The following is a 24674-nucleotide window of genomic DNA, read 5'->3' as shown; positions in this document are numbered from 1 at the left end:
TAATATATTTACAGCCACATGCTTAAAATATCAGTGAGCTCTAATAAGAGACACAAATCTGTTCCTTATTCTTCAAATGTTTTTAAAATGAGGCTACTCCAAATTCACTTATATTCTCTACTTTTTATTTCAATTTACATTTGCAGCAGCTTAAAACATAGAACAGTTTAGATTATATTAAATATTAAACTATAAATATTATGGTGAAACAAATCAAAAGCCACCACAGGCCAACTTTGGCTTATGGGCCCTAGTTTGGAAATCTCTGTTATAGATTTATGCCAAAAAAAATAAAAAATAACAGATACTACATATAACAATTTCTACATTCATTATCTTTAATTAAATGATAGATAGATAGATAGATAGATAGATAGATAGATAGATAGATAGATAGATAGATAGATAGATAGATAGATGTAGTTTAAGTGTAGTTTAATGTACAACAAATATATTTTATTAATTCCGCAATCATACAGACAGATGAAGATTTTTAGATTTTTATTATGCATTTTCATAAAGTTGTATATTGTTGTGAAATCGTTCTCTTTATAAGACAGGTCATGTATAAAGCAGGTCGGTCAGAAATAGCAAATAGGACACAGAATAGATTGGATTGAGAAATAAATCAAAGAGATATTTTGGTGAGTTTAATACCAAAGCATTCACAACCATATTTCATAACAGAATACTTCAATATTTAATCAGTGATACACACAATGTGGGGCTGTTATTAATGACATTAATTGTTGAATATTAATTTCTGTAAGTCAGCTGACAAAAGCTGACTTTAGGTTATAAAGGAGTGTTTACAGGGCGCTGACTACAGACAGATGCATGGACCTGAGCACTCTGAACATATGGAGATTGGATGGCTCCATGAGGATCCTGCATCCCCAACTGGTGTCTCGGAGATTGCTAAAAATATACAAAAACACATAATTAGACGTACTTTTTAATCTGAAGCAAATCCCTGGTTAAGATCAATATAAAGCTTTAGAGCAGAGTGGAACCTGTTTGTCTGGATGTGCTCTGCCTTTACCAATAATCATTTTCACATGTGATAATTGTTTGTATTGGATGAAATGAAATTCTTTATGAATAGTATGGCCCACAATGGCACAGCAGATGGATTTGTAATATTTGACAAACATTCTTTCAATTCTGGAATCCTGGTGGAGGGTTGGATTATTGGGCTAAAACAGTGTGACACTCTGCCTCCTGCTGGACATTTCAAACAATGTAAAAGGACAACGTGATATTATTTTTTAACATGACTGTGAACATAGACATCAATCCATCGACCCATCGATCCATCGATCCATCCATCCATCCATCCATCCATCCATCCATCCATCCATCCATCCATTCATCCATCCACTAACCTAACCAAGTACCCAACTACCCACCCACCCATCCTTCCATCCATTCAGCCATCTGTCATTCCATCCATCCATCTATCCATTCATCCACCCCCAAACCACCGCCGTCATGCCCCATTCCCCCACATCACATGTTAAGGTGCATTTTGTTGTCACAGAGCCAAACAACAGAGCTGAGCTAAAAAAGTAAATAAAACAATACAATATAATCATCGAGAGATGAGGCACATACCACAGGGGGGTATTGGTAAATCCCAGCGTTGTTGATGCTGACTGGAAGAGAGCTCTGAATCTCAGCATCTCTTGCGTTAACAATTCTCAGGTATAATTCTGCATTGTCCACCTACAGTGAAAATAAAATAAAGTCTATTTCTACCAGTGCTGAAAAAAAGTTTGCACTTAAATTATGAGAAAAAGATATCAAGAAATATAGATAATAAAAGGATTTTTAGAAATCTATCCCAGTTTCTATCATCCAAATCAATATTGTTTGGGTCATTTCCTGTAAATCTGTACTTATAATAGAAACATATAATAGAAAGTGGAACTATAGAAAGTAGAGTTCGACCGATTCATCGGTTTTGCCGATTAATCAGCACTGATAGTTGATTGCTGGAACTATCACTCATCGTCAAAAATCCTTACCGTTAGTTTTTCCGGGTAGTGTCCAATGCTGGAGGTTCTGAAAATGTCCACTGTCATTATACAGTACGAGAGCGACCTCTAGAGGCGCATCACTGACATCATGTACTGTTTGTTTTTTACTGCACTAAGATATATTATATTTATTATTTATAATGTATTAATTATATCATATATTTATCAATTATTATATTTACATGGATTTTATTTAGCACATTTTCATGCTTCAATAATTGTTTTATTTTTGTAATAAAGTTCAGTACTATTTTACATGAAGTGTTTGTTTTTTACCCATTTTAAGAAACTATTGGTTGATGAATCCACTATCAGTTGACCTTTAATAGAAAGGCAGTTGTTATATTCAATTAAAAGAATTTAAAATATACTTCATATTTTTAGATTCTGATCAAAGTACGTTATTCCTCTAACATCTCATGATCCATTTGACTAGAATAATATAAGTCCAGAGCAATATTAACATATTTTGGGCTGATAACGAATAATTAAAACACAGAGTATTTGTAGCTGAATTAACCTGTGGAACAGCATTGACTTCGGCCGTTGTCATTGATGGTTTGGCTGGAAGCAGACGAACGGGTACTTTCCATCTCCCACTAATCAGATGATTGTGATGGTCGAAGATGCAGAGCTTCATCCAGCCTCGTGGTGCTAAATGTGTGACTTCCTGACTGTAGACATCATAACCTCCTGATGCCTGCACCTGAATTACTAGAGAGATTGAGGAAGCAGGCTGGACGCTGGTTGAGGACAAAAAACAAACAAACAAGTAAACCATCCAGTTTTACGTTATTGTCATGTACATTCAACGTTCTGCCTTTTCAAATCTGGTGCCCACGGACCCCTTCAAGCAGCTGATTAAAGATCTGAAAATGGTGATAATTAATGCCTGCACAGAAGAGGACAGGTAAAAGGACATGAAAGTGGTTCTAGTCCACATCTGTCACTGCCTGAAAGAGACAAAGAATCCTTTAAGACTAAAATCAGGATTTATCTGGCACAAAAACTGATGAATTGATTAGTTAATTAATTAATTAATTGTCATCAATACCGTACATTTTCACACCACTGGAACTTTCATGTCATGTTACCATTAGCATTTTGTCAGTAACTGTGATTATGGCCTTGATGATTTATTGCTGTATTTTGCCCCGAGTGGTAAATGAGAGACATTTGTTGGACCACATTAAAACCTGTATAAGACTGGCCTTGACCTGTGGACAGAATGTTTGTCTCCACTGCATTACGTTTTGACGTCCAAAAAGGCACTTACTCTGGAACCGCTTGCTTACTGGCGAAGATTGCGTTTTGTTCTTGATTGTGCTGAGAAGGGCTAAAAGGATTACAGTAGACCGGGGGCAATATGGAGGTGCTTCCCAAACATACGTCCCTACTGTACATCCCCACCACCAGCCGACAAACTCTGTAGGAGGGGCACAAGCCCAGGAGGAAATCATAAAACACCACGAACCCCGTCCTAGAACACAAATACAGAAAATCCCAAACTGAAGTCTTTCCATTCTCAAAAGACTTCAATATGCAAATATTTTTTTATTGAGTATGGACTGACTTTGGATCATAAGGTCGGAGATGAAGGCCATCTGATTCTATCATGAGGTGTTTGGTTACAGGAGATGATCTGAGTTCCTCCTATAAAGATGGAGATCATCACTGAGTCACATGACAAGAAAATGGGAGAGTAATAAGAGTAATTTTGGATGAAATGTGTGTGTGTGTGTGTGTGTGTGTGTGTGTGTGTGTGTGTGTGTGTGTGTGTGTGTGATATATTTAACGTTTACCTGAGGGGGAAAGGCCATTATGGAGGGCACCTGTTTTCTGCTCATAGTTTGCTTTTGAAGGCGATTAATCTCAATCTCATGTTTTAACAGGTCAATGTCCATCGTTGCAGCTCTCATCTCCTGTTCAACAGGTCGAACTAAACACAAGATCAGATTCAGTAACTCGAAAGATTTCGATGTGTTCTACATTTTGTAAATAAGATTAAGAGATTATCATTTAAATACCGTAATAACGTATAACACAATATGACAATAAACCCAGACGTTACAGTTAAATGTTGTTCTTGATCTTCTCTTTCTCAACTCCAGTTTCATGATTTCCTCTTCCAAGCACTGGTTTTCTAGCTCTGTGGACACAAGTTCTCTGCTTAGATATCTTCTATCGTCCTTTGGACCTGTTTAACAGCACAAACATCCATCGTCTGGATAAGTAACTAGAATAAAAAAGCAAAATTAAGTGTATAAGAAGTCTGAGAAGCATCAGAAGGTTTCTCGCTCACGTTTGAGTTTAGGGAGAAACATTTTCCCAGTTTCTAATTTGATGGCTGCGTCTAACAAATGCTCCAGGTGAGCCAGGATGTGAGGATCCCTCCCTCCGTTTTGGAGATAAGAAAGGCGAAGTGCACTGTGGATGGAAAGGATTTTCACGCTGCACTGAAAGATGCGTTCGATAAAATTCTCGTTTGCTTCTTGAATCTGTTCCACAATAATATGAGTCACATCACAACACAACTTTCTGAAGAATCTTCGGTCACCTGATTTCTGTAGAAAGAACACCACAGCTATAAACAGGCACATATTTCTCTATTACGCTCTCCTCTGGATGAGGAAAGTGTCCAGTCGAGTCATTGCTCTGGTGCACATCCTGCCTATGAGATATTAATGTTTTGTTATTGATATAATTGTAGAAATAGTTTGAAAAAACATCCAACTTACATACATTCAACTTCGACACAAAGAAACCGTACGTATGACGAGATTCAAACCCTGATCGTTTGTGTGAACAAACCCATTCTGCTGTAAATGGTCCATTAGAGTCTTCAGTAATACAGCGTTTCTCTGCTCACGTTCTTTCAGCTCGAACAGCATTCTCTCAAGTTCTTCCACTTTCCCATTTTGAGCAGCCAACTCTTGCAGCTTGTAATCAATCTCTGCAATCAATGCGGGAAAAAATGTTGGGGCTTTGAAATAAAAGACTTTCAGTGTTGACACTTTTCCCGGCTACACCCAATAAACGTGAGTTTTATGAGACTTTAAAGACGAAGGGCTTATTATTCTGAATAAACACACACGTTGCTCTTCGCCAGCACTGAGTTTTTACTAGCGGTCTCTACGATTTGTTGTTTTTTGTCTTTCTTTATAAAAGACATTAACAGTAACAGGAGCTTCGAAATACCTCGCCTTTGCATGTCCACTTGTTTGTGCCCATCAGATAGCATTGCATTGCCCTGGTGAACTTCAGCCAGGTCTTCAGTGTGATGATGTTCTGAGTCATCTGCCTGTTCAAAAACACCCAGGGATTTAAAGATATCTATACTAAACTCTCTAGAATTGCACTGAAGTGCATTATAAAGCAGGGCTTGTAAAATATTTGTGGGAGTGTTTGTGTCGTTCTCACTGGTTTGTTGTTGGGTTCAGGCTCACGTTGAGACGTCTGGATGCTCTGAACTGACTCAGGAAAACGCCGGTGCTTCTTGTGCCTCTTGATCTTTTCTCTTATCTTCTGACTCTGTATGGAGATTTTTCTGATCGTTATCACAGCAACAGTAAAACCAAATGATTACAAATCTAATATTGTAGTATATTATTTTATAAAAAATAGAAATGCGATACAGGTGATTGTGTATGTCTTTACGTTTCCTTTATATAAAAGTGCACAAAATGCAAAAAAACCCACAAAAATACACAGGAGCTTTGATTAAACTACAATACAGTAGACAACAGATTTGTACAAAGTTGTACCTGAGACAAAGTTGACTGAGAAACTGCTCCAATACAAAACTTCTCCTTATGTTTCACCAGAAAATGCATGGATCTGAAAGTCATATTACACTTTACACAAATAAATGAATCCATGACGTGGGAGAAATGGGGAAAAAAGAAAGTGTTGTGAAAGTCTCCAGGCACTTTGTGTCCTTAACTGCTCCTGACAACCAGTAGAAGGGTTGCCATATTCTGAATATTCACCCATCACATTTACACATTCATTTATCTCTCGATCTCTTTGCCTTTCTGTCTCTCTCTCTGTCTCCTGCAGCGTTAATAAGACAGATAAATGCAACTAATAATAATAATAATTTTATTTAAAGGTGCCTTACATACAATAAAAAACAAAACAATTAACAACCATTTGCAGAACAACAATTTGCAGAAAGACGTACAGATACAACGTCAATGATAAACCTGACTGAGAAGATGTGTTTTCAAACAAGATCTGAAAATAGAGACAGAGTTGCTGTTGCGAATATCAAGAGGAAGTAAAATCCACAGGTACGAAACAACGTAGCTAAAAGCTCGAGATCCCAAAGATGCCAAACGTATGAGGAAAAACTAAGTTGGATGAGGACATCAATCAAAGAGTTCGAAAAGGAGTATATGTTAGGAGTAAGTCCGATAAATATGAAGGAACCAGGTTCTGTAATACCTTATAAACGAAACGCAGAAGCAGCTGTTGAAGAACAGGAGATATGTGATCCATTGCAGGAGTTCTAGAAGACCAATCAAGAGGATATCTTTATAGCAGTGATCTTCATTGAGAGATGATTCTTGATAAGCTCCTAACTTGTGTCGAAGAAGCAACTGTATCAACTTTGAGAACCAAGCTTTAACTTCAGACAAACTGTTAACGAGAAGATGAAGGATGAAGGTCAGAAGTACAGTAGGTGTTGAGGACAGATGAAGCTGGGTGTCGTCCGCATAACAATGGAATTGCATACCATGTTTCTGAAAGATACAAGTATACATTTATATGACTTTTTCATACTGAAATTGTTGATCTGTGTCACAAAATAAATACATGTACATTTCTTGTACATTGTACCTGTTTATTTTTATTAGATGTACAGCATAAAAAATACAGAACCTGTTCTTGACAAGAACCTGTTACTGTAGAAACAAAATCAACAACAAATATCAAATATCATTTATTTTACACCAAAAACTATTATTCCATAACTTCTGTTTATGAATAAATTACTGTACAAAAGACTTAGGCCACCATCACCACCACCAGCACCACCACCACCAGCACCATCACCACCACCAGCAGCACCAACACCAACACCACCACCAGCACCACCACCACCAGCACCACCAGCACCAGCACCACCACCACCAGCACCACCAGCAGCACCAACACCAACACCACCACCAGCACCAGCACCACCACCACCAGCACCATCACCACCACCAGCACCACCACCACCAGCACCATCACCACCACCAGCACCACCAGCACCACCACCACCACCACCAGCACCACCACCACCACCAGCACCACCACCAGCAGCACCAACACCAACACCACCACCAGCACCAGCTTGTTTTTTGTTTTAGCAACGTTTTAACATTTATTTTTTAATATTTGTGTAACCCCTCTTGCATTGAACTCTTGAACTCTTTCGATCTGACTTTCCGAACGTTTTCTGAAGCAATCTTCTTGTATAAGATACCAGGCTTCCTTCAGCCCTTCCCAGAGTTCTTCTTTACATTTAGATTGTCTTTTAGTTCTTTCTCTGTCCAGGTGATCTCATATCCCATATCCTATCCTGTTCACCCTGTTCTGCTCCAAAGAAGTGTATTTTTCGCTGCTACCCTTCTACAAAATCAAAAAAGTTCTTCAGACTGCTTGAAACTGCCAGTTGTGGAACCAGGCCAGAACTGGCAGTTTCTCTTAAAGAAGAAATTCTGAATTGAAAGTGTTCATAGCCGTCCAATCCTTTTTTTATTCTTCGCCTCTTCTGATTCTTCTAAACATCTTGAATGTCACATCTTGATTATTGGCTTTCAGGCTTTGCTAATGCTAAAGTATGACAATATTGTGTGATTTGAAAAATGTGTGTGTGTGTGTGTGTGTGTGTGTGTGTGTGTGTGTGTGTGTGTGTGTGTGTGTTTATTTTGTGTATGTGTTTCATGTGTTTTATGTTTGTTACTTAATTAAGAGGCTGGATATTACTGATGAGTGATTATGAGGATATTTTGTGAGAGAAAATAAAAAAGGATTTTGACATCTTGGACACAATCTGGCAACCCAGCCTTAAAAAATTCTGCTTTATAACTATTCAAATATCAAACAAGGTCGTTTAATAGTCTAATTGTCTCTATAATTAACTTTATATACATTTATATCAATATCCATATAATGAAATCTAATATATTTTTGCACTATTGCCCCTATAATTAACTGTATATACATTTGTATCATTGTCCCCTTCTTCTTCTTCTTCTTCTTCTTCTTCTTTCGGCTGCTCCCATTAGGGGTCGCCACAGCGGATCATCCGTCTCCATACCACCCTGTCCTCTACATCTGCCTCTTTCACACCAACTACCTGCATGTCTTCCCTCACCACATCCATGAACCTCCTCCTTGGCCTTCCTCTTTCCTCCTACCTGGTGGCTCCATCTTCAGCATTCTTCTACCAATATAATTCATGTCCCTTCTCTGCACATGTCCAAACCATCTCAATCTCGCCTCCCTCACCTTGTCACCAAAACATCCTACATGCGCTGTCCCTCTAATAAACTCATTTCTAATCTTGTCCATCGTCACTCCCAACGAAAACCTTAACATCTTCAGTTCTGCTACCTCTGCCTCCTGACTTTTACTCAATGCCACTGTCTCTAATCCATACAACATCGCAGGTCTCACCACAGTCCTATAAACTTTCCCTTTCATTCTTGCAGATACCCTACTATCACAAATCACTCCTGTCACTCTTCTCCACCCACTCCACCCTGCCTGCACTCTTTTCTTTACTTCTAACACACTCTCCATTACTTTGCACTGTTGACCCCAGGTACCTGAACTCCTCCACCTTCTTCACCTCTTTTCCTGCAACCGCATCACCCACTGCCCTCCCTCTCATTCACACACATGTACTCTGTCTTACTCCTACTGACTTTCATTCCCCTTCTCTCCAGCGCATATCTCCACCTCTCCAGGCTCTTCTCAACCTGCTCTCTACTCTCACCACAAATCACAATATCATCTGCAAACATCATAGTCCAGGGAGACTCCTGTCTGACCTCGTCCGTCAACCTGTCCATCACCACTGCAAACAGGAAAGGGCTCAGGGCCGATCCTTGATGCAGTCCAACCTTCACCCTGAACCAGTCTGTCGCACCTACTGCACACTTCACTGCCGTCACACTGTCCTCATACATGTCCTTCACCACCCTCACATACTTCTCTGACACACCTGACTTCCTCATACAATACCACAACTCCTCTCTTGGCACTCTGTCATACGCTTTCTCTAAATCCACAAATACACAATGCAATTCCTTCTGTCCTTCTCTATACTTCTCCATCAACATCCTCAAAGCAAATAAGGCATCTGTGGTGCTCTTCCTTGGCATGAAACCATACTGTTGCTCACAGATGGTCACCTCTTCTCTCAACCTGGCTTCCACTACTCTTTCCCATAACTTCATGGTGTGACTGATCAACTTAATTCCCCTGTAGTTACTGCAGGTCTGCACATCTCCCTTATGCTTAAATTGTATCATTGTCCCCTAAATTAAACTAATATGCATTTATATGTATGTCCCTAGAATTAATTGTTTAGACATTTATATTATTGCCTTTATAATAAACTGTATATAAATTTGCCCTCATTGCTCCTGATGTACAGTTACAGTTAACAAAAAAAATGGATATTAACACAGATTTTAGTGGACGTTTGGAAAGGAACAGGAGTTTCTACACCACTGCTCCACAACCTGATTAAAATAAAAATAAAAAAAGAAATAAAAAGGCAAAAATAAAACCGAGACCTAATTTTTTGCCTTTGTTGAATGGCGGAGGGATACGCTTTCCGTTTCTGACGGCTCTAACCCACATCCACTCACTCGCCCCACCCCTGTTCTATTATAAAGTCACTAGACGGACAGCCTGAGCGACCAATCAAAAGCGTCATTCCGACAGAGTAAATCTGATCACCCAATGGGATCAGCGGTACACTTTGCATACAACGACGTTGCAACATGATTGACACGAAGTTCGGACGAATCGTGTAGGAGATCATAGTGCCATAGGTTTTCCTTTCAACCAATGAGAAACTGAGGGCGGGTTAGAGGGCGGGAGAGTTTCGCATTGAGCACATTAAGGTTAGGTTGGTCGGTCTGAGAGGCCGTCGTCCGCTGCTGTAACTTGGCTCCGGGGGGAACGAAAATACAGTATAAACTCGGGGATTTTAAACTACATATATATTTGTGATACAAATAAAATATATCTCTGCGACTGGACCGGTTTGAATTCGCATCCGAGCGGTTTTTGAGGTGAGTTTTATTTAAAGAAAGGAGCTCCAATGATCCAGACAGAGGAACGGAATCGCAAACACGTCTCTAACCTGTTTATTTTTCTGTCAAACAAAGTAGCAGAGCCGCGCTAGCGGTCTCCAGGGTTCCGAAAGGCGCAGGGCTCGCGGAGGACGCGTAGCTCCGAACCGAACCCGAACTGACGCTCTGTAACCGGCGGCTGTTCGGCTTTTATTACAATATTCGCTATAAAAAAAAAGGGAAAAAAAAAAACATCCGCTTGTAGCCGCATTCATACTCCGGGTTTGTTTCATTGTAGCTGCCGCCGCATCCCTCAGCGTCCGCCGGATCGATCTGCTGCACAAAACCGGGAGCGTCTCATGCAGCTCCTAGACACCTTCTTCATCCCTCACTGATTCTACATCTGCTCCAGGTGAGAAATATCACAACATCATCTCATTATAATATTATGGTTAATGTGAACTTGCTCCATGGCCTGCACCGCTCCAGCACCGCTCCAGGCCTGCTTTCTCTCTCCAGGCTTCTCCTGGGTTCATTTCCCCTCCTCAGCCTTCAGCTGACTGAAGCAGGAAATCGGGTTGTTGAGCTGCTGGATTGTTTAATAACATGGCCGGATTCGGGTTTATTAGTGTGTTTTCAGCGCTGCGAGTCTCTGCACTGGAATTTGTCCATCGATTTTTGTGTGAACATTCAGCAAATGTTGGGAGAAACGAGCCACTGCTGCATCTAAACATCTTTATGGTGATTTATAGCATTGCTGGCTTTTTCCACAGTAAAATAATGGGTGGTTTCCTGTTTTTGGGTGAACTATTGGAATTCCTGAGCTTTGATGTGTTTGTGCATCCATCTATCAACTCTCTTGTCCATCCGCTTACTCACCTATCCAGCCGCTCACTAATCCATCCATCTATCCAGCCGCTCACTAATCCATCCATCTATCCAGCCGCTTACTCACCTATCCAGACGCTCACTAATCCATCCATCTATCCAGCCGCCACTCATCCATCCACCTATCCAGCCGCCACTCATCCATCCACCTATCCAGCCGCTCACTCATCCATCCACCTATCCAGCCACTCATCCATCCACCTATCCAGCTGCTCACTCATCCATCCACCTATCCAGCCGCTCACTCATCCATCCACCTATCCAGCCGCCACTCATCCATCCACCTATCCAGCCGCTCACTCATCCATCCACCTATCCAGCCGCTCACTCATCCATCCACCTATCCAGCCGCTCACTCATCCATCCACCTATCCAGCCGCCACTCATCCATCCAGCCATCCAGCCGCTCATCCATCCATCCAGCCGCCACTCGCCTATCCAGCCATCCAGCCGCCACCGCCTATCCAGCCATCCAGCCGCCACTCGCCTATCCAGCCATCCAGCCGCCTACTCGCCTATCCAGCCATCCAGCCGCCTACTCGCCTATCCAGCCATCCAGCCGCCTACTCGCCTATCCAGCCGCCACTCATCCATCCATCTATCCAGCCACTCATCCATCCATCCAGCCGCCTACTTGCCTATCCAGCCGCTCACTCATCCATCCATCTATCCAGCCGCTCACTCATCCATCCATCCAGCCGCCTACTTGCCTATCCAGCCGCTCACTCATCCATCCATCTATCCAGCCGCTCACTCATCCATCCATCTATCCAGCCGCTTACTCACCTATCCAGCCGCCACTCATCCATCCATCTATCCAGCCACTCATCCATCCATCTATCCAGCCGCCACTCATCCATCCACCTATCCAGCCACCTTCTTGCCTATCCAGCCGCCACTCATCCATCCATCTATCCAGCCACTCATCCATCCACCTATCCAGCCGCTCACTCATCCATCCATCTATCCAGCCGCTCACTCATCCATCCATCTATCCAGCCGCTCACTCATCCATCCACCTATCCAGCCGCTCACTCATCCATCCATCTATCCAGCCGCTCACTCATCCATCCACCTATCCAGCCGCTCACTCATCCATCCACCTATCCAGCCGCCACTCATCCATCCAGCCATCCAGCCGCTCATCCATCCATCCAGCCGCCACTCGCCTATCCAGCCATCCAGCCGCCTACCGCCTATCCAGCCATCCAGCCGCCACTCGCCTATCCAGCCATCCAGCCGCCTACTCGCCTATCCAGCCATCCAGCCGCCTACCGCCTATCCAGCCATCCAGCCGCCTACTCGCCTATCCAGCCGCCACTCATCCATCCATCTATCCAGCCACTCATCCATCCATCCAGCCGCCTACTTGCCTATCCAGCCGCTCACTCATCCATCCATCTATCCAGCCGCTCACTCATCCATCCACCTATCCAGCCGCCCACTTGCCTATCCAGCCGCTCACTCATCCATCCATCTATCCAGCCGCTCACTCATCCATCCATCTATCCAGCCGCTTACTCACCTATCCAGCCGCCACTCATCCATCCATCTATCCAGCCACTCATCCATCCATCTATCCAGCCGCCACTCATCCATCCACCTATCCAGCCACCTTCTTGCCTATCCAGCCGCCACTCATCCATCCATCTATCCAGCCACTCATCCATCCACCTATCCAGCCGCTCACTCATCCATCCATCTATCCAGCCGCCTTCTTGCCTATCCAGCCACTCATCCATCCATCCATCTATCCAGCCGCCACTCATCCATCCATCTATCCAGCCGCTTACCGCCTATCCAGCCGCTTACTCGCCTATCCAGCCGCTCACTCATCCATCCATCTATCCATCCGCTTACTCGCCTATCCAGCCGCTCACTCATCCATCCATCTATCCAGCCGCACTCGCCTATCCAGCCGCCACTCATCCATCCATCTATCCAGCCGCCTTCTCGCCTATCCAGCCGCTCACCCATCCATCCATCTATCCAGCCACTCATCCATCCATCTATCCAGCCGCCACTCGCCTATCCAGCCGCCACTCAACCATCCATCTATCCAGCCGCTCACTCACCTATCCATCTATCCAGCCGCTACTCGCCTATCCAGCCGCTCACTCATCCATCCATCTATCCAGCCGCCACTCGCCTATCCAGCCGCTCACTCATCCATCCATCTATCCATCCGCTTACTCGCCTATCCAGATGCTCACTCATCCATCCATCTATCCAGCCGCCTACTCGCCTATCCAGCCGCTCACTCATCCATCCATCTATCCAGCCACTCATCCATCCAGCCGCTCACTCACCTATCCATCTATCCAGCCGCTTACTCACCTATCCAGCTGCTCACTCATCCATCCATCTATCCAGCCGCTTACTCACCTATCCAGCCGCTCACTCATCCATCCATCTATCCATGTATATCGATATACATCCATTCATCTGCTTACTCACCCATCCATCCATCGATACATCCACCTATCGGCTCACCCAACCATCCATCCATCTATCTGCTGACTCACCTGCCATCTATCAATGCTGAAAGTACACTTACATATTTTATTAATAAATAAACTGTATTATAATTATTTACCCATCTGTTCACTCATCCATCCATCCTGAAAGAACATTATCCATGCACATTCTCTAATTAATTTACACACCCTCTCACCCGTCTGTCCGTCCGTCCATCCATCCACTCACTCCTCATACTTTTATTCATCAGTGTGTGTTGAGTCCCACACTACATAATGCAGGGATGTCAGAAAGCTACGACGAGGTCTGTGTCGAAAGTGTTTACTTCCCTAACAGCAGCTGTCCAATTTCAGAAAGGCATCAACATCACTGTAGTGGAGAACAAGGAAATCTCTTCCCTTTCAGGTCTTTTCTCTTCTTTAACCCGGGGATGGTTGTCGAGGGAAATAGTGCACAGTCACTGCACGTTTTCTTTTTCTAACGCTCGAAATCACCAGGTCTGCTGGGTGAAATACACGGCTTAAGCTTTTTATATATACGACCGATTTCAGAGTGAAGTGAAGTTTTTTTCAGGAATAATTACGCTGCCTCGTCTACTGTGTGAACGAAACTCCAGATAATTTAAAAGCTGCAGTTTTTATTTCTTGATGCTTTGAACGTTTACAAACAGTGGAATTGTCTGATAATTGTTGAATAATTTCCACTATTTACATTTTCTGCTTTGGGGTTGTTGTTCTAGTCGTAAATTGGTGTAATTTGCCTAAAATAGCATTGTTGGTCTTATTTTGTGTAATGCATGTGAAATTGTTGTCGGTTTCTGCTTAATCTCTTTTGAGCCTGTGTTTCCCCCTCTTTGGTCCGTCATCAGCCTGTTTTTAATTTGTTTTTTTTCTTTTCTTCAATCAGGTAACTCCTCAACCTCTCTTCTTTCCTGCTCCAAACTCCAAAGCTGCTCTCCCACCCCTACATCCCCCCAACGAACATTCCCTCAGAACCTCTAGGCCACTTTGAGCTGGTGGCCCTCCATCCCGAAGCCTTCTTGGGGAAGCGGGTTTGTCTCGTCCCGGTGCTTTTTTTTTTCCATACCACATCCCCGCGTTTTACTCCAAACACCCGCGAGGATGTCGTCCATCTTGCCGTTCACGCCGCCGGTGGTGAAGCGCCTGCTGGGCTGGAAGAAGTCGGCGAGCGGCTCGGGCGGAGCAGGCGGCGGAGAGCAGAACGGTCAGGAGGAGAAGTGGTGCGAGAAGGCCGTGAAGAGCCTGGTGAAGAAGCTGAAAAAGACGGGCCAGCTGGACGAGCTGGAGAAAGCCATCACCACGCAGAACATCAACACCAAGTGTGTGACCATCCCCAGGTACGTCTCACCACGCCAAAGCCTTACGCTCGCTCAGCTTATCACGCAGTTTGTTTGCACATACCCTCAAACGAGAATTGCACAGTTGGAACAGGAAACGTGCTCAGTGCAAGCGTTCGAGGGAAGCGGGTGCATTCTCAGCATTAGCATTGCTTCATTTTATTTCTTTGCATCGTTCCTGTGCCGTCGCTTCATTTCCACTTCAGTTCAAATCTCAGTTGGATTTCTTTTTCCTTTTCTTTTTTTTTTTTTCCATACCACATCCCCGCGTTTTACTCCAAACACCCGCGAGGATGTCGTCCATCTTGCCGTTCACGCCGCCGGTGGTGAAGCGCCTGCTGGGCTGGAAGAAGTCGGCGAGCGGCTCGGGCGGAGCAGGCGGCGGAGAGCAGAACGGTCAGGAGGAGAAGTGGTGCGAGAAGGCCGTGAAGAGCCTGGTGAAGAAGCTGAAAAAGACGGGCCAGCTGGACGAGCTGGAGAAAGCCATCACCACGCAGAACATCAACACCAAGTGTGTGACCATCCCCAGGTACGTCTCACCACGCCAAAGCCTTACGCTCGCTCAGCTTATCACGCAGTTTGTTTGCACATACCCTCAAACGAGAATTGCACAGTTGGAACAGGAAACGTGCTCAGTGCAAGCGTTCGAGGGAAGCGGGTGCATTCTCAGCATTAGCATTGCTTCATTTTATTTCTTTGCATCGTTCCTGTGCCGTCGCTTCATTTCCACTTCAGTTCAAATCTCAGTTGGATTTCTTTTTCCTTTTCTTTTTTTTTTTTCTTTTCAAAACAAACTTCCATCTCCATCTCATTGGCACTTTTAAAGCCTGTTCATCCAGTCACTCTTTAACCTTCTCGCTTTCACGGTGATTGATATAAACTATCAGTAATGTGGAGAAACAGTGGCTTCTGGCTTCTTAGACTCAACACATGAAACCTTGTGTTTTATGAAAACAGTGCTACTTCTCCGTTTTTATCGTCTTTTTTTCCCCCAGCTTGATGACGTATTTTACGATTGCGAAATGTTCTTCTGAAAAACGGCAATCTGGCGTAGGATCTTTATATTCAGCTACAGGAAATTTTTATTATTTTTATTTTTTAATTAACTTAGATTTGAGATGTTAATTAAATAAAAAAAAAAGAACTCAAACATCACCGTTTCAGAAGCAAAGTTTAATATGAAACGAAGCATCTTTTACTCGTACCGGTGAAATGAGATGCGGTTGTTTATAATAACTCTCCTGTTCCTCTCCAGTTAAATCTTCAGGTTGCTCCGAGTCCGTCGAGTCTTTTTCCTGCTTTTATTGGGATTCAGTGTTAGGGAGGTTTTATAGGGTGGGAAAATCTGTCGCCCCGGTGCATGTTTTCGGTTCTAATCAGTCCTCTGACCTTGAATAATGGTGGGAATGACCGAAGGCATCATTGTCTTCTGTCTTCTCAGTATTTTAATACTAAAACAGACGTCTCGCTTCAGTCAGCGTTAATTTTAAATAAATAAAAAAAATCAAAGGTTTATTTTATTTTTCTGAAATTTTTTGTCTTGTTAATTTTTTCCCCCCCGTGCACTAACGAACGCGTATTTTATTTATTTATTTTAACACGTTCACGTTTTAATTTTATTTCTTTAATTTCTTTGTCCGATTCCTTCTCGTTCCTGGCTCCTGCTCGTTCATGGCTCCTTCTCATTCCTGGCTCTCCGATGCGATTGGTTTGAATCATGGAGTCTGTCAGGTTATTTTTTTTAACTCTTTCTATATAAACAAACGTGTGAATAATTCTTTGGACTGCGGAAAGGCAGCTGTGACGTGTTCAGCTGATGGAAGTGTGGGGCGGTGGATTGGCGGCGCTGTTTCTTTATTTTTGTTTCCTCCCCCTGTAGGTTTGGTGTGTTGATCAGGACTTGTATATCAGTTTAAAAGCAAACAATCCATCTTTTTAACAGCTAATGGTTTTTTTTTTTTTTCTTTTTCCCCTTTCTCTTCATTAGTCATCTCCACCCAAGAGTCTAAAAAAAAAAAAAATGAATATTAGGCTTTAAAAAGTCTTAAATTCTTTGTTTTAGTTCTTAAAATAATATTAAACAGGTCCTAATTTTTTTTTTGTCTCTGAAACATCGTTAATGCTCATTAAAATGCTGATGCAGCACTTGACTGTTTTGTTTGTTTGTTTTTGTTTGCGTGGTTTTGTAGCATTATTTTTATTATTTTTCGTGTATCTGCTAATCAGCTTTGTTATTGAAGTGAATCTCTCAGATTGTACCACAGACGGAAAACGGATTTTATTTTTCAGCGATGTGGAAGTTTAGCGATACTGCGTGTAAAAATAAAAAAATAAATAAAAAATCCAACAAACTAAAAAAATAAAATAAATAATTTAGGGTTTCTGTAAGGCCAGTCGCCTTTATTTATTTTTTTTTATTTCGTGGCCTTAAATTTTATTCTTAAAAATTTGACTTGTTGAAACCTGCAGAAACGCCGTCCATCACTTATTACACCGCTCAAGGTATGCGTTCGATCTCCGCTTCGCCTGGTCCGAAAGAAAACAAACCCCTTATCTCAGATTTAATGTAACTTCCGGCCCGAGTTTCTGGAAGTCCTGACTATCGGTGCAGGTCCTCTGAGGAGCAGAACAGATAGTGTATCTGTAGACGTGCCTCCAGTGAGAGCAAGGGATGCAAAGAGAGCACTTTTCTTCCGCGTGCCTTTCGCCAGAGTGATGGGGTTGCATTTCTAAAGCCTATTGATTGTAACGCGATCGCTCTTCTGTCTGGCCGCCTCTGCCCCCACCTCTGCCCCGCCTCTGCCCCTGTGTGCCGGTATTAAGGCCCCGTTTTCATCCCCTTCAATAAATCTGCTGAGAAAGCAAGACTGCACAGGTGCTTATTTCCATCAATTACTGGTGAAGGAGGAGGAAAGGAGAACAGGTCAGTATTTACACAGAGCAGATGACATGGTCTTCTGGGCAGACAGGATATCGCATCACTCCCGAGCAACACGTGACCAGAAGCAGAATACCGACACATCAGATTTTGTCACCCGACTGATTACAGACAGATTAAACACATTGTAGAGAGAAAAAAAAACGCCCCTCCGTTAGTGACGTTGAACCCATGGCCTAGATTTACTTCTGAATTATGGTGCTTGAGTGTGTGTGGTCTCTTTTTTTGGGTTCTGAAGATCTTCAAGCGGAACAGAACAGCTGGAGTTTCAGCACAGCAGGGATGATACTTGAAGGATTACGGGGTTAATCACACGCAAGCGATCGCGTCTTCACGTTCGTTCTCTAAACCGACAAACACAAAGCACCGTGCGCTATAATGATAGGTCTGGCCCTACCTCTTACAGGATTACGAAGGCGACCGCTTGGCACGCGTTCAGAGGACGCAACCCGAGTAGGAGACTTATCGGCTGCGTCGCTCAATTTTCAACCCATCACCAGCGAAGATTATAGACCAGGAACACGCTCTTCTCTTGCACCTCGCATCGCTATAATCGGATCCCTAGACCAGGCGCTGTTCAGTGTGAATGAGAGCAAAATGTTCTTTCCAAGATACATTATCGTTATCCTATCAGGAGAGCAGCTTCTGATAAGACATGGTCTCTGTTTTATCCTGGCTGTGATAAGTGTGTGGAGAGATGTTTCGAGTGGGTTTTTGAGCCTCAGGAATGCCAGCAGGCGAAGTCTCTGGGCCATGTGGGCTTGATAGGAGGCTGGACACTCGAGGAATGGTGATAACTCGACATTTTCTGCACTGATCCTCTTTTTCTGTCAAGGATCGGCACCGATTATGTGCTGGATGACGTCTAGTCGCTTAGATCAGTCAGTCAATGTTGGACTGTCAAAAATCTTCAGATCAATGACTCCAGGACCGTGGTGTAACAGTAGCTCTGTTTTCGCATTGGGAATTCGATTCGATGGCTTCTGTGGGTAAAAGCCATCTGAAGATCCTCACGTTGTAGTAGGACAGGCTTTGAGTGATGTTTGCAAAATCTGTGATTAGGAATAAGAGCAGGATGAAACTAATAAAGCTGTGCAATGTTCAGCTCAGGAGCTGTGGAGCCGGAGACACTGTGTGTGCTTTAATGGAAAGGAGAAAGTTCCTGTTTTCGTCCCGCCTCGCCTTCCTGCCGCAATTATCTTCAAAATATGAAAGTTACAGGAATCTGGAACTGCTGGTGGTTTCATAAATAACTCCTCCGTGTGTGTGAGATATAAGACTGACTGTTCTCCTGATTGTCACAGTATGGCACCAGGCATGTTCCTACAGAGAGACAGATGATGACTTCAGTGCTGCTGTTAATTTTGCAAAAGCTGCACCTCTTTATTTCCAGTAGATTTACACTTTTTTTTCTTCTTCAGTGTTTGTACAGTAAAAACATCAAGAAGGTCACAATATAAAGGGTCTGAATACTCGCGTTGAAAGTCGGATTCATTTCCCTGATTAAGCACATGACCCTTTGTGTGGACATGGGTAGTTTCACTTCTTTTTCTCTCTCCTTTATTTATTTATTTATTTGCCTGTTAGTTTGTTTTTACTTTTTCTTTTTGTGCCCCCGTTTCTTCCCCCCTCTTTAATGCCATGCACAATAAATCATCTCGAGCATGAAATAATGAATACAATAATACTTCATTTTCATTCGGATGCTGTACAAGTACAATAAATAAAAAAATCTTTATTTTTCTCTCTCTTTTTTTTGGCGTTTCAATGTATTTTTATTTATTTATAATTTTTTTTGCTGCTGTCGCAACTCTTCAGTCAGTCAGTGTGGGTTAATGTGCTAGAGCTGTAACTCGAGATAATCAGGAAAGAGTAAAATTGCGTAGTACATGATAAAACGTTCCTGCAAAGAGAGGTAATGTTCTACCTAGTGCTGTAGGTGTTTCTCCTCTCTGACCTTCACGTCTGTATAGAGGTCGACCCAACGTGGATTTTTACCGATATTAAACTTTATTACAAAAATATATACTAAATCATGAAAATGTGCGTAATAAATATAATGATGTAAATAATGCATATAGCACTCTCTGTGCAGCGCGCAGTCTCGCTTGTAAAAACAAACAGCACGTGACGTCAGTGATTCGCCACTAGAGGCCGCTCTCGTAATGACGGCGGACTTGAAGCCGGAAAAACTATAGGGTGGATTTTGCCAATAGCTCCAATCATTAATCGGCCAAACTGATTGAATTGGAATACAGAAGTAGAGGTCAACCAATTAACCACCCAATACTAACGCAATTCTGAAAGACATTAAAACAAATAGGTGGAGAAGAATTATTGCTGGATGTTTTTCCTTCACGGTAGGACGTAACACAGGCTTGGTTGTGCAATTCTTTTTCTTCATCCTGCAGTCTAAGGTTATGCAAAGATGCATGTTTTTTGGGGGAGATATTTTTTTATTTATTTGTTTATTTTTCTTTAATACATGCAGCACAATGAAGATTACAGCACATGATTTTCCTCTCCATCACTTTTACACTTTTGGAACAAGTGTATCAAGTTAAACACCTAACCTGCTCATCTCAAACCTCCTGATTTCATTTCAAGTTTTTATTTTAGTTACATTTTTTTTTTAATAGTGTTACCCAGTAATTTGTGTGTATCTACTGCCTGATGATATTGGTATGAAATGAATGTGTTGCATTTCATAGAAATGGGATCATGTTGTTTTTCTCCAAATCATTTTTGTCCTGTGCTGCCTGTTTTAAATGTCCGTCTAGTCCCAGTCATGAAAACGGGCTTATTACCGATTCCTCAACATGCCTCAACACTTATACCACAGCGCTGCTCAGTCTATTCTTATCGGTTCATTTTCTCGAACTCGCCTACAGTTTATTAGTCCGTAGAGTGACTTTTTTTTTTTTTTTTTTTTAAGGTCTATAGAAGACCACGGCGGTTTTGTAAAGATTGGAGATTTGCTCGATCGCATAAAAACCCCTTAAAAAATACAAATTTCGTTTGATTTTAAATTCTAACCTGTAATAAGTTGCAGCTTGCTGTGGTATAAGAGGAATAAAACACTTGGGGACTGTTTGTTTGAAATGGACCAGCGTTCAGGATTATTTATGCACCTCAAGCGTTTTATTCCTCGCCCAGTGAACGAACGCTGTAATAAGGATACGTTTGTCCTGTTTCGTTCTCCATTTCACTGTTTGTATGTGGTTTTCATCATTCGAGTGGCTTCTTTTATTCGAGATGAGCTGCAGTACGCGGACGCAGGACATCTCCGATGAAAGAATTGACACCCATGTCTTTCCCATGCTATGTCATTTTGGTATTTTTGAATGAATCATGCCCCATGTTTATCATTTTTTTTGTTTGTGTTTTGTGTTCTTTTTTTTCTTTTTTTTCTTTTCTTTTTCTTTCTTTTTTTTTTTTTTTTTTGTGCACAGCAATTGCTCTGAAATTTGGGGACTGAGTACTCCAAATACGATAGAACAGTGGGATACCTCAGGCCTATACAGCTACCCTGACCAAACCAGGTGACTATCCTCTCCTGTCACTGTACTGCACTCACGCGGGCCTCGCGCCGTTTTTCCCCGTCGGCTCGGAGAGAAGAAGGCTTCCTCCTCTTCTCCAGGGCCTGTGTATTTCACTGTACACTTTACAGCGATTTCATCTAGTGTATATAATGCTAAGCTAGTATCAATTAAATTTGTGCACTTTTTTTCCATTCATAAACACACACATCCTTGTAGAGAAGCTGTAAAAGTAGCTAAGCTTTTAAAAGTAAATCGAGGACATGGATTTTTATGTTTAGTACTTGATGGCAAGCCCGACTGAGGTCTAAACCAGCTCTCTTCCCTCTCTCCATCCATGTTCTCCTTCCTCTGACCATTTGGCACGTTCCCTGTCTTCCTCTGCTCTTTCTCTTCTCCTCTTCCTCTCTGTCCTTTCCTGTGTTTTTTTTATGTGCCCGGGTTAGATCTCTGGATGGACGCCTGCAGGTGTCTCACCGTAAGGGTCTCCCTCACGTCATCTACTGCCGCCTGTGGCGATGGCCAGACCTGCACAGCCACCACGAGCTGCGCGCCATCGACACGTGCGAGTTCGCCTTCAACCTCAAGAAGGACGAGGTGTGCGTCAACCCCTACCACTACCAGCGGGTGGAGACACCAGGTGCATCGAGCGCTCGCTTTCATCTCTTCAGTGGTGTATCATTAACACGAATGATAACAACTGGTTATTAGGGCTGAGATATAAATGCCGATTGTGTTCATTTTGTTGCTACAATTTTTTTTTTTCCCACCCCTTTATTCCTTTTTCTAACATGCATTTGGAATAATTTTGTTTCCATCCTCTAGTCTTACCACCTGTTCTAGTGCCAAGACACACAGAGATTCTGACTGAACTGCCTCCTCTGGATGATTACACCCATTCCATACCCGAAAACACCAACTTTCCTGGCGGGATCGAACCCCCCAACAACTACATACCAGGTGGGAGTGCCTGATGTCTAACCATTAAACGCCTCAAATCTCAGTGTGTTCGTTGTGTTCAATGTATTTCTGATTTGTTTCTGTAGAAACTCCTCCACCAGGATACATCAGTGAGGATGGGGAGACCAGCGACCAGCATATGAATCAAAGTATGGACACAGGTACATTCCCACGGTGGCCAGCACTACATGGGAATGTGTGTGTGTGTGTGTGTGTGTGTGTGTGTGTGTGTTCAGTATATTTGTTCTTGGCTATTTTTTGCTCATTATATCTAGTTTGATGATTTAATGACTGCTTGTGAGTCGGTGTTGTAATCTGAAAAAAACAAGCACTTTTAAAATGAAAATGACCGTGTGTGTGTGTGTGTGTGTCTGTGTGTCTCTCTTTTTATCCATCCATCCAGGTTCTAGTATACTTGGACAGTCCTGATATCTCAGTAACAGCTAAACTGGACATGTTGTATGGTATTGTATATAGTTAAAGTCTTTGTTCTTTTTAATCGTAGGTTCTCCTGCAGAACTGTCGCCCAGTGCGCTCTCGCCCGTGAACCATGGCATGGGTAAGCGCAGCTCGTCACATCACCCTATGCTTCAATACAACACATTCCGAATGTAGCTTTCGTGTGTAAAAGTTTTGCTGAATGTCTCTGTGTTCCAGACCTTCAGCCGGTGACCTACTCCGAGCCTGCGTTCTGGTGCTCCATAGCCTACTACGAGTTGAACCAGCGAGTCGGGGAAACCTTTCACGCCTCGCAGCCTTCCCTCACCGTGGACGGATTCACAGATCCGTCCAACTCGGAGCGTTTCTGCTTGGGCCTGCTGTCCAACGTTAACCGCAACGCCACGGTGGAGATGACTCGCAGACACATAGGTACAGGCTCTCAACTGGAGACATATAGACTATTAGGTGCAGAGTGCAGGCTCTTCCTACTTTACTAACCGAGGAGCCATTTATCACTCACTTGAAGGATAGGGAGGTGTAGATCAGTCACACCCTGCATTAATGCACTTTCCTGAAATAAGCATTAAGATATAAAAAAAAAATAATGACAGGAAATGTGTAGCTGATAGTTGTGCATATCGCAACACGCCTTCATTTAAAAAGCTTGTGTGTTTGTGCACAGTTATCATATTATGCTTGTTGATGGGGTGCATTAACAAACTATTTAAATCAGAGGTTGACCAAATTATTCAACTGCTAGTTTTTAAAATCGATACTGGATATAAAAAAATAAACATTACTAATAGTATTAACATTAATTACAAAAAAGAAACAATACTGAATCATGAAAATGTGCTTGTATTTATTTTCATAAATATTGAGAAACACAATTATTCGAACTGAAACACTAAATAAATACAAAAAAATACAGAATAAAGACATTTCAAATAAACAGCACATCAGTGATTCGCCTCTAGAGGTCGCTCTCGTCTTGTATAACGCAACTTGGTAAAACTATTGGTACGGATTTTTCGGTCGCAAAAGCGATGATTGGTCGACTTTTTATTTATAATTATTAGTGTAAATAATGTATGTTGTAAGCCTGTCTTGCTGAATTCATTCATTTGCACTCCATAGCAGTCAAATCCTCTAAATCCCCCACTGTCTGAGCAGGTCGGGGAGTCAGGCTGTATTATATCGGAGGAGAAGTGTTCGCCGAGTGTCTGAGCGACAGCGCCATCTTTGTTCAAAGCCCCAACTGTAATCAGAGGTACGGCTGGCACCCTGCAACCGTCTGCAAAATTCCCCCAGGTAACATTTCAGCCCCTTTTTAATTACACACCTCACGAGGGCAGGCATGGTTATAAATCCAGTGTTTTAATTAATATATTTCTGCCCTCATCTCTTTTAGGTTGTAACCTGAAGATCTTCAACAACCAGGAGTTTGCGGCTCTTTTGGCTCAGTCGGTTAATCAGGGTTTCGAGGCGGTCTATCAGCTCACCAGAATGTGTACCATACGCATGAGCTTTGTCAAAGGCTGGGGGGCCGAGTACAGGTGACCATGAAATCCTCTGAGCATGGGTGATAAATTCTTCTGTTCCTTTTAAAAGCATGAACCAAGCATAGAGATTAAGGGCTGCACTTTTATTTTATTGCACATTTACTTTATTTTTTATAGTGAACAAATGATATTAAATTTGGCTAAGAAATATTTTGAGCTTAAGACCCCGTTC

At 42.6% G+C, this 24674-nt stretch overlaps 2 protein-coding genes across 10 annotated transcripts in view; one reads left to right on the top strand and one right to left on the bottom strand.

Annotated features, from left to right (window-relative positions):
- Positions 1–484: 484 nt before the first annotated feature.
- On the bottom strand, positions 485–17157 carry LOC124393263 (coiled-coil domain-containing protein 17-like). Of its 6 annotated transcripts, none has more exons than XM_046860900.1 (16): positions 10411–10631; positions 6882–6946; positions 6486–6784; positions 5804–6296; positions 5460–5570; positions 5238–5340; positions 4851–4992; positions 4597–4710; positions 4342–4466; positions 4111–4236; positions 3842–3978; positions 3613–3692; positions 3316–3519; positions 2560–2782; positions 1615–1725; positions 485–918 (listed from the first exon to the last, which is right to left on the bottom strand). In XM_046860900.1, exons 4-16 carry the CDS (start codon positions 5915–5917, stop codon positions 796–798), a joined length of 1713 nt encoding a protein of 570 aa, XP_046716856.1. In that variant the 5' UTR covers positions 5918–6296; positions 6486–6784; positions 6882–6946; positions 10411–10631; the 3' UTR covers positions 485–795. The 6 variants fall into 6 exon arrangements, with proteins under 6 accessions (XP_046716856.1, XP_046716857.1, XP_046716855.1 ...); XM_046860901.1 differs by having other exon boundaries at positions 5804–6275; XM_046860899.1 differs by having other exon boundaries at positions 5804–6549; positions 6682–6784.
- Positions 10148–24674, top strand: part of smad2 (SMAD family member 2) — an 18395-nt gene continuing 3868 nt past the window's right edge. The window contains exons 1-12 of one of the 4 annotated variants that reach the window (XM_046860905.1): positions 10148–10339; positions 10638–10751; positions 14612–14794; positions 15324–15591; positions 21453–21542; positions 21986–22179; positions 22365–22499; positions 22586–22648; positions 23005–23058; positions 23157–23369; positions 24114–24251; positions 24352–24496. In XM_046860905.1, coding sequence (XP_046716861.1) covers positions 15356–15591; positions 21453–21542; positions 21986–22179; positions 22365–22499; positions 22586–22648; positions 23005–23058; positions 23157–23369; positions 24114–24251; positions 24352–24496 — 1268 coding nt within the window. In that variant the 5' untranslated portion in view covers positions 10148–10339; positions 10638–10751; positions 14612–14794; positions 15324–15355. Of the gene's footprint in view, positions 10340–10637; positions 10752–14611; positions 15063–15323; positions 15592–21452; positions 21543–21985; positions 22180–22364; positions 22500–22585; positions 22661–23004; positions 23059–23156; positions 23370–24113; positions 24252–24351; positions 24497–24674 lie in introns of all 4 variants that reach the window. The other 3 variants (XM_046860902.1, XM_046860904.1, XM_046860903.1) reach the window with 3 other exon arrangements.

Source organism: Silurus meridionalis, chromosome 11 (assembly GCF_014805685.1).
Source record: "Silurus meridionalis isolate SWU-2019-XX chromosome 11, ASM1480568v1, whole genome shotgun sequence".
In the NCBI taxonomy this organism is placed as follows: domain Eukaryota; kingdom Metazoa; phylum Chordata; class Actinopteri; order Siluriformes; family Siluridae; genus Silurus; species Silurus meridionalis.
This window is presented reverse-complemented; position numbering and strand designations above follow the sequence as displayed.